Consider the following 9,742-nt stretch of genomic DNA (forward strand, 5'->3'; position numbering starts at 1 on the left):
CTAACCCAAACCAAAAGCAGAGATAGCAATAGTCTATTGCCTTTAATACTCTAGCAGTGGTCACAGGGACAGCCAATCACTCAAGGGCTGGGAGGAGCAGTAGTTAGGTGAATGTCCTGTGTATGTTCCTGTTCCCAGCTGTTGTACAGTTCCCTCCATCTGCAAGTTGGCAGTGAAGCAGTGACCTAACAGGTCTGGGGACACAGAGTCCCATATCTCAAAGCTAAAACCACCATAGCTTTCCTTCTGGAAGGTTATAGGACACTACTGGGTGTCCTGGCTTGGCCCAGGTCTTCCTTATGCCCCTCCCTCCAACTATGATGCTCTTTGCTTTAGTGGGAACTTTTCTGTTGGATTAGGCAGAAAAGAGCTGAAGAACTGGGGAGAACAGGCTTTCAGCCTGGTGGTGGTGGTGGCGCTCAGGAGGTAGAGGCAAGTGGGTCTCTGTGAGTTTGAGGCCAGCCTGGTCTAGAGAGCTAGTTCTACACAAAGAAAACTCTGTCAGAGAGAGAGAGAAAGAGAAAGAGAGAGACAGAGACAGAGACAGAGAGAGAGAGAGAGAGAGAGAGAGAGAATATAAGAGAATATACATTTTCTTTTTTTTTTTTTTTTTAACCAGACAGCAGAGCCTGCGGCTCTTTATTGCCCCTCTACTAAGCAGAAGGAAGCAGTACCATGCCCCTCTAGCTGCTGGGGGTGGGGGTGGGGCAACCACAGGGGACAGGTAGGTCCCCACCTCCGTGTGAGCTTGGTCTCTGGATGGGGAGTGGGAGGGAACCTGCGTGGCTGGAGATGGCTGACTCAGTAAGCTTACTCCAGTAAGCATAGAGCAGGGCGAAGACAGTGAAGATGGCCACGGAGAGGAGCGTGTTCTTCCGGTTCTCATGCCGAAGCAGCTTTAACTCCTTCTCATACTTGGAGGCTTTGTTCATGAGGGTGTTTTTCTCCTTCTCCAGAGACCTCCTGTCCTCAGGACTGAGCTCTGCCCTGTAAAGCTGGGAGGTCACGGCCTCCAGGTCCTTCCGACACTGGGACAGCTTTTCCTCTAGCCCGTCAATCTCCTGAGCGACACCAAGATTCTCCCGCTTCTTTTTAGTCATATTGCTTGCTGTCTTTTTCCGCGCTGAACCCGAGAATATACATTTTCATATATGTGTGAATCTCTGGATGCTGTCTTTGGGGACCCTTCCTTTCTTTTTTGTTTGTTTGTTTGTTTGTTTTGTTTGTTTTTCGAGGCAGGGTTTTTCTGTGTAGCCCTGGTTGTCCTGGAACTCACTTTGTAGACCAGGCTGGCTTCGAACTCAGAAATCCGCCTGCCTCTGCCTCCCAAGTGCTGGAATTAAAGGCGTGCATCACCACGCCTGGCGACCCTTCCTTTCTTTTCACATTGCCTTGGAGTTCAAGTCTCGCTGGAAGATCATATTTGGAGGGAGCCCTGTTTAGTAGACAACACCAGCATCTGAACTCTCTGTTACCCTTGCTAGCTGATTCTGCCCCTCTCACTCCAGCTGTTGTGTGTTGGAGGAGCTGGGAGTGTGGAAGCCACCAGAGATATTGAACACTAATGATAAAGACACAGTCCGGATAGCGGAAACCTTCCTCAGCTGGGTAATCTGCAGAAGGGATGCCCTGAAAAGACAAGTCTGTGCGTGCTGACTGTGCATAGCCTCCCGTGCCCACGTGAAGGGCAATGACAGAGGCCAGCTATAAGACAGGAGACAGGGGGCTGGAATGGTGGTGAGGTGGATAAGAGCACGTTCTGCTCTTGCAGAGGACCTAAGTTCTCTCCACAGTAACCATCTCAGGTGGTTTACAACTGCCTATAACTCCAGCTTCAACTGAATGCAATACCCTCTTCTGGTCTTCTTGGGGGCCAGCACACATGTGCACATACATATATGTGGACACACACACACATACATACAAATGCAATATTTTTAAAAATAAAATTTGGAACAGATAAGGGTAAAAGCTTCAAGCCCTGAGTCTGAATCCCATCTGTCCATCTACAGCTGAGCACAGTAGTTTTGTGCACCTCCAATGAGATGGGAGGTGGGAAACAGGAGAATTTCTAGAAGCTTAAAGGCCAGCTGGCCTGGCATACAGCAACAAGGAACCCTGTTGCAACAAGGTGAAAGGCCAGGAGCATCCTCCCACTGCCACATCTTGTTATGGCAGCATAGACCCACATTCACACACACAAAGTGTTCTCTCTCTCTCTCTCTCTCTCTCTCTCTCTCTCTCTCTCTCTCTCTCTCTCCTTAACGGAATTAAATATTTACAAAGCAAAGGCTGCAAAGGCTTGGGATGCAGCTCACTGGTAGAGTGGCTGCCTAGCATAAGCAAGACCTTGGGTCAACACCCAGCACTGCTAAACAAAATGATGTCAACAGAACCCAAAGAGACAGTAGGTCAAAGTCAAAGTGGCACATTGGTTCTGTGTGGCAGCCATGGGATCACATGACTAGAATATTAGCATCTCTCTTTAAGATGGCTTGCTGGGAAAATGCAGCTGGCTGAAGAGCACCCCTACCCACCGCTCTTGGCACCTCTCCATGTGCCTCAATGCTCACATTTGCTGCCTGCTGCCGGCAAGGTGGAGTACCAACACTACCCCATAGGGATTACCTTCTGGTGGGATTTCCCTTACAGTTCTGTCATAAACAGACATAGTAGATTCAGGATTCTTTCTGGCTTTTCATTTCACAGGTGTAGGCTCTTCCTGACTCCCTGTTCCTTACCTGGCTGTATATACATCAGCCTGGTTCAAAATCAAAGATATGAGCTACCATGCCCTACAAGGTTTCCTTTGTTTCTCTCCCTCCCTCCCTTCCTCCCTCCCTCCTTCCCTCCCTCCCTCCCTTTCTTTTTAAACCCAGATCTTAAGAGATCCTCTGTCTCAATCTCCCAAGTACTGGGAGTGCAGGCTTACCAACAATGTCTAAGTATTTCCCATAAATTTCTAATTTCTTGCACATCAAATTCTTTTTTATTTTTTTTTTGTTTGTTTGTTTTGTTTTGTTTTTGTTTTTTTGAGATAGGGCTTCTCTGTGTAGCCCTGGCTATCCTGGAAGTCACTCTGTAGACCAAGCTGGCCTAGAACATCTGCCTCTGCCTCCCTAATGCTGGAATTAAAGGCGTGCGTCATCACTGTCTGGCACATCAAATTCTATATTCACAACCACTTGAAAAATCTGAACAGATTGCATTCATGGTCTGGGGCTAGCAGCAACCAGAAAGTTGACCTTTAGGGTGGGCAAGCCTGGGGAACTTTGTCAGATTTGGAGAAGCCCATGGATAGAATCAATTGTACAGTCTTAGAAGACTGGAAAGAGTCACAAAAACTCAGGCAAAAACAACTGAGCACATGCTCACAGCACACAATGGACTGGGTCGCCTACAGTGCTCACAGACTCACTCTCAGGAGGCAGACACTGAACAGAGCTAGGTTTTAATCCTTGGGCTTGACCTCATCCTCTCTAGCATAGAAACGGGTTTTTTTCTTACTGTACTGGGTTGCAAGGATGGCAAAGGATACGTATAACACACTAGTCAGGCTCTCACGACTTAGAGCAGCCATTGTTACTTACCACTGTTTTTAGAATCTGAAAAGCAGGTCAGGTAGAAGCTGGTTTGAGAAAGAAAGGCTCTGGGTCCATTCTAGGAGTGGGCTTGGGAGTCTGGCCTCTCTGGTGATTGGATCCCCTAGGAGAAGCCGGCGAGGGTTCTGCGTTCTCCCAGAGAGGTGAGTAGGCAGCTCTTCTGCCCTTATTATGGCTTCCCACGGGGTCCTGAATTGTGTGGCCTCCTGCAGGGAGGGGAGTTTCTGTACAGCTGCCTCAGACAGGCAGAGAAACAAGCATGGGAGCTTCGAAATGGAGTCAGAGTCCAGACTCAGAGAACCAGACCCCATGGGGCCTTTCCCCTTTCCTCTGCCCTTGGCCCCCAACTGTCACAGGAGTTAAACAACGCTAATCCCTTCCCTCTGTGTCGGAGGACTTGAGTTGTCCTAGGGAGAGCTACTTTTAAAGGGGCCCTTGTTCTCCTGGGGGCCAGCCTAGAGCAGAGGGTTCTACTCTGAGTGGGAGTCACAGCGGACCCAGGGAAAAGCAGGAATTCTCAGAAGACGGAGCTTTGGAGTCCAGTCCTGAGAGGTCCCTTCTCCTGGTGATCCAGAGCTCGCAGCACCCCCACTCTGACCTGGACATGGAGGGAAAGTCAGTTCCCACTAGAATCAGCTGGGCCCCACAATCTTCTGTCGTTTCCTGTGGACCTTTTTCAAAAGTTCATTTCCTGGAAAGAAAACTTAAGCCAAAAAGGCCCGGCAGTGCCTTTGCCTTGTTGCTCTCTATGCTTGTCCCTTCATTTCCCCTACATCACAGCTGTCCACCTCTGGCCAGCAGGATGCTCTGTGGCCCAGCACCCCTTTTCTGCCAGGTGGACATGAACCAAGGCGCTAATCAAGGACCTCTTTTGCCCCTCCCTTTCCCCTTTGGAGCAGTGTTCCGGGCCAACCAGTTAGGCTGGGTTCAATGCTTTCCAAATAGAAGAGTGGAGAAATTTTGCAAAAGGCCTCTGCCCACGGGCCCTTCAGTAAGTCCTGCTTTCTCATCCTTGATTCTGTCTACTCCCACTTTTCACAAACCTTCTCGATCCCCAGTGTGATCAGCTGGCCCATCTGTCTGTGTGTCTGTCCTTTTCTTTTTCCCTCCTACTTGAGAGGCATGTATGTCTGGGGTGGACTCCTTGGATGGCTACTCACCCTCTCTGAGCTGATTCCCACCTCTGAAAGACAAGATGCCACATTGGGGAACTGAACTCTTCAGTATTAAGTGGAACAGAGCACAGCCAACAGCTGGGCCTCACGTTCTCAGGGCTTCCTAGGTTGCCTCTGCACTAGTGGCACCTTCGAGGGCACCATTGGCTGATACAGGTTTGGAATTGCTGTAAGCCCTAGGTAAGAAACAAAGAGCAAGGGGTGGGCTAAGAATGGAGGACTCCTGAAGTCCTTGAGGCTCATGGGACTTGTTGACAGTCTCTTTTTGTAATTCTCAATTCTCCCCTTGCTCACAAAGCAATCCCTTTTTTGTTGTTGTTTGAAAATACTGGCCTGGGGTGGGTGGGTGGGTGGGGGCTGGTGTTCTCCTCGATTAAGCTGGCACAATGGTAGGCGCCTATAATTCCAGAGGCTAAGGCAGTTGAATTGTACGTTTAAGTCTCGCCTACATATAGTAAGACCTCCCCACCACATCTCAGGAAATACAGTGAGGCCACCTTACCTTTAAAAAAATTAGTCAGGCATGGTGGTTCATGCCCTTAATCTCAGCTCTCGGGAGACAGAGGTAGGTGGATCTCTGAGTTTGAGGCCAGCCTGGTGTACATATCACATTCTAGGACAGTGAAGGCTACACAGAGTCAGGACTCTATCTCAAAAACCAAACCAAACCAAACCAACCAACCCCCCTCCCCCAAACCAAACCAAACCAAGAAAAAAATCAGCCTGTTCCTGCCTAATCTAAGATACGGCCGAGCTCATGCCTCCTATCCATCCCCGTGAGCACTACTCTTCTTTTAATCATGTGTAAATGTGCACATCTGTGCGAGTGTATACCACATGTGTATGGGTACCCACAGAGGTCAGAGCCACGAGATTCCCTGGAGCTAGAATTACGGGCAGCTGTGAGCCACTTGAAGTGGTGGAAATTGAACTCAGGTCCTTCTGAACTTAACAGTAAGCCACCTCTCCAGCCCTCATTCCCTTTAAGGACTAATCCACGTAGGTGTGCTATGTACCTGATGCCACATTGTGTATCCCTCTGGTCTGGAACTCCATGTATATACCAGGCTGGCCTCAAACGCACAGAGACTGTCTTGGATTAAAGGTGTGTACACTCTCTTCCCCTGGCTGGTGCCATTCTTGACAGGCCTTGCCTTTTAAATGGCATCCTAGAAACTGAGTCTGTGAGCATATTAGAAGCCCCAAAGGACTTCATGGTGTGACAGGGGCCACTGGACCTGTTTAAGCAGGTTTAGTTACATTGTCTTATTGCAAGCTTTCTCTTTTCACCTGGGAAAACGAGCATCTATGAGTCTCCCAGCACCAGTGGGAACTGTGGGGAATTACAGAGTTGCTCATTTTGTATATGAAAAAGCTTTATTAAAAGTCAGCCCTTACAAGGATCCTATCAAAATATACACATTTTAAATAAATGCATTAGATAAGTGACAGCCAGAGATATATGGGCCATACACAGTCTCACATAGTCTCCAAAGGTTTGTAGGGAAGGGAGGCTTATTGAAGATGCTCCAGGAGCCCTAGGAAGAGGTCAGGCACAGGCAGGCGTCTTTGGATGCTTGAGGGGCTGGGCTTTAGAGCTTCGAGGTAAGGGCCCCACTTCCATTTCTCTTTCCTTAGAAAAATGATTCAGACCTAGCAAGAGGAGGAAATGTAAAAGTCTGGAGTAGAATTGCACACATTTCATTTCTAAGGCACCACAGCTCACTCCAGTCCTGAGTTCCATGGGATGGGTGAATGGGTGGGTCACAGCCATTGGTCTTAGGCATGATCATGTGCTTGGCTAGTGTCATATTTGGGATTTGGCCACAGGTTAAATTACAACAGACCAGGTGGACTGCATAGACGCAGCAGCCAGGGGCTTGCAGTCAGTCTTTCGATTAAACATATGGCTTTAATAACCAACCACTGGTGCCCTGCAGACAAGGATACCACAGGCCCCTAAGAGAGGCAGTTCACCAGTGAAAGCAGCAGGCCTCCTTTGTAGCTCTGTCCTCTGAGCCACTGTGGACAAGGACCTCCAAGGACAGTCCTTACCACTGAGATATGGAGACACCTAGAGAAACCAGGAAGCCACCCAGAGCCAGGAGTTTCTCTGAAAGACATCCCAAAGCTGATATCATTAAACCCAAACTCCAAAAGGTGCTGGCCTACTGTCACTGGTGACAGGCTTCCTTGGTGACATTGGGCAGTGGGTAAGCAAAGAGGGAGAAGTCCAGGATATACTTAGGAAGCACATCTTGAAGCAGGGCCCGTGGAACATTGCACAAGTGGTAATGCAGACTTTCTGGGCTGGCTGGCCGGTACCAGGCCTGGCGAGCTGGGAACCGGACATGGGGTGGGGCCCGCACCCACTCCAGCACCTGGTTGGCATCAGCCTCCAGCCTCTCATAGGAACCCACGAAGTCATAGTGCACAGCACATGGTTGGCACAGGTGGTACACAGGCATCCAATGCTCATTCATATGTTCAGGATCCTCATCCACCAGATATCTCAGGAACTCTGGGAAGGTGACATCGTCCCCCGCAGGGCTGGGGCCAGCTCCAGCCCTGTAGCGCCTGACAATTTCGGCCCCATAGCGCTGCTGGTACTCTCGGATCTCTCCAAACTTGTTACGGTAAGCAGACAGGAGGCGTTCCAAGGGGTCTCGCACAAACAGGAACTTGAAGTAGTGCTGCAGACGGTAGCGAATCTCCTCAGGTCGCAGGTCTGCCAGAAACACCAAGTCACTGCGGTGGTCCATCTTGAGGCGGACATCCACGTTGTTCAGGACTCCCGCCAGCACCTTCAGCACACGTTTCCAGTTAGAGCAGGCCACTTTGGGGACGTAGCAGTAGAGGAAGCGGTAGCGGTCACTTACGAGGATGTGGCGCAGCAGGGTGCGCCGCTGTCCCACCGGCAAGTCCCAGGGGTCCCGGGGCATGCCTGGTTGTCCGCACACGGCCCTCAAGGTCCGGTTTCGGATGTCCTCCCTCACTTGCAAATCCGAGTCCCCAGCATCCAAGGATAGGCCTCTAGGCTTAGGATCTGTCCCGCTCCAGGCCGCGCCTTTGTGGCTGGGAGGGTGCAGGGGAAGGGGTTTCATCTCCGACAGGATGCCTCGCTCGATCATGAGCAGCAGTCCGCTGGAGGCCACGATTACTGCGAACATCAGCATGGACGGCAGCAGCAAGGGCGGCCCCCCGAGCCCAGCACGGGCCCGGCCCAATGGGGCCCGCCTCGGCGTGCGGCCCAGGGTCTCCGCGCTTTTCGGGGCAGCCAGTGGGGTCAGAGGGCGGGGAAACATGGTGCTGCGGCCAGACCTCGCCGACCTCGAGGCTGCAGGGGAGGTGACTGCAGCAGGAGCTGGAGGTCTTGGGAGGGGAGGGATAGTGGGTGGCCGGCTCCCGGGGTGCAGGCAGGGACCAGGGCCGGATGTCCCGCCCGGCCGCTCTCCTCTCCCCGCCCCTCCCAGATACAGGCGCGAGGGCGGGCCCACGTTGTGGGGCGGGGAGAGGGGCGGGTGCCCGAGTCCTAGGAGCTGGTTGCGGGAGGCCGCAGGCGGACCCTAGCCCGGGAGAGGACTCATGAGCCTGGGCCACTCCTGGAAAGCAGGAGCTACTGAGATCCCGTGTCTCTTTAACATGTGTCCTCTTGGTGCTCGATTTAAGATTTGCACCCTCCATCCTGCTTTAAACTGCTCTGGAACCGCTGTCCCTCCAGCTGTGACCTGAATGCAGGACAACCCACCACTCAGTCGGTCTAGACATAAAGGAGATCTGTCCTGACTGGAAGCATGGTCCTTAGCCGCTTGTACCGGTCCCAGCCCAGGGCAGGGCCACTCTGTCAAGCTCTGGCTAATGTCTCCATGGTGACATTTTGCTTTAGTAATTCCTAGGGACTAGTGCTTATCTACTGAGCAATGCTGATCTGTTTGTAAAAGGAATCTCCCCTGCCAAGTCTGAAGCAGTAGGCTAACTGGGTCACTCTGGTCAGAGGCTACCTCGGGACCACGTATGGCCAATATATACTTCAGGACAACCTACAAGTACAACGCAGCAACCACAGAAAGCCAAGATGGGAGGACGAAGAATTGACTTTAGGACGGGTTATGCCCAGAGGATGATGAGAGGACTGGGTGGGAATGGTGAGACTATGAAGCTGATTAGGCAGATGAGGGGGCCTGAGGGATAAAGTTAAGTGTGTATGTGTGTTGTTGTTCAGAGAGCCACACAGAAAACATAGGGTAAATATCTGAACTGGGAGGTTCAGTGGCTTTAAAATTGGATGCTGGATGCATCTCAGGCCACTTCTGACCCTTCACTACACTGCTGTCCCTTTCTAGACAGTGTATAGATTTCTGGTGGTGGGACTGCCTGCTCCATCTGTCTGTAAAGTGACACCTCTTAGACCTCTCGTGGGCAACACACTGATGGCTATCCATACCATGGGATAGCCTACCCATGTCATGAAGAGAAGCGTTGGGGATGAAAGCTCTGATCGCATCACCAATTTTCTTCCACCATGGATTTGGACTTAGCTAGCAGGTGGGGGGACCTCAGCATCCCAAAATGAGAGGGCTCTAAAGAGGTCCATGTTAGTCCACCAGTCAAATCCTGAAACTCAAGATGCAGTCCTATCCCACACCACAAACGGAGTCCCAGCCACAAGAAACTAAGAAGTTTCTACCCAGCCCCAAGGTTATGATAGAGCTGTCTTCATGCATCTAGATCAACTGCCTTCCACTTAGCTCACTGGCCAAGTGAGAGCTGGCAACCCAGGAATTTGACAAACCCAGAAGGCAGCTAGCTGTGGCTACCTTGATGTTAACTTCAATCTCCCATTTCCTGTCTCTTTTCACTTGCTTTTTTTCTGGCTTTGCACCTTCATCAGCCTTAATAAGCACTTCTGCTGCAAGGAGTAATTAACCAGGACTCCTGACACAAGACCCGTGAGCCCCTCCATAT

General features: G+C 51.0%; 1 protein-coding gene and 1 pseudogene across 1 annotated transcript; both read right to left on the reverse strand.

Annotated features, from left to right (window-relative positions):
- Positions 1 to 647: 647 nt before the first annotated feature.
- LOC110306933 (coiled-coil domain-containing protein 167 pseudogene) lies at positions 648 to 1,124 on the reverse strand (annotated as a pseudogene).
- Positions 1,125 to 6,141: 5,017 nt separating this feature from the next.
- On the reverse strand, positions 6,142 to 8,205 carry Chst14 (carbohydrate sulfotransferase 14). The gene has a single exon (XM_021155920.2). It carries the CDS (start codon positions 8,080 to 8,082, stop codon positions 6,952 to 6,954), a length of 1,131 nt encoding a protein of 376 aa, XP_021011579.1. The 5' UTR covers positions 8,083 to 8,205; the 3' UTR covers positions 6,142 to 6,951.
- Positions 8,206 to 9,742: the final 1,537 nt, after the last annotated feature.

The sequence above is a fragment of the Mus caroli genome, unplaced genomic scaffold (genome assembly GCF_978045245.1).
Source record: "Mus caroli unplaced genomic scaffold, Mus_caroli_1 scaffold_2, whole genome shotgun sequence".
Lineage (NCBI taxonomy): Eukaryota > Metazoa > Chordata > Mammalia > Rodentia > Muridae > Mus > Mus caroli.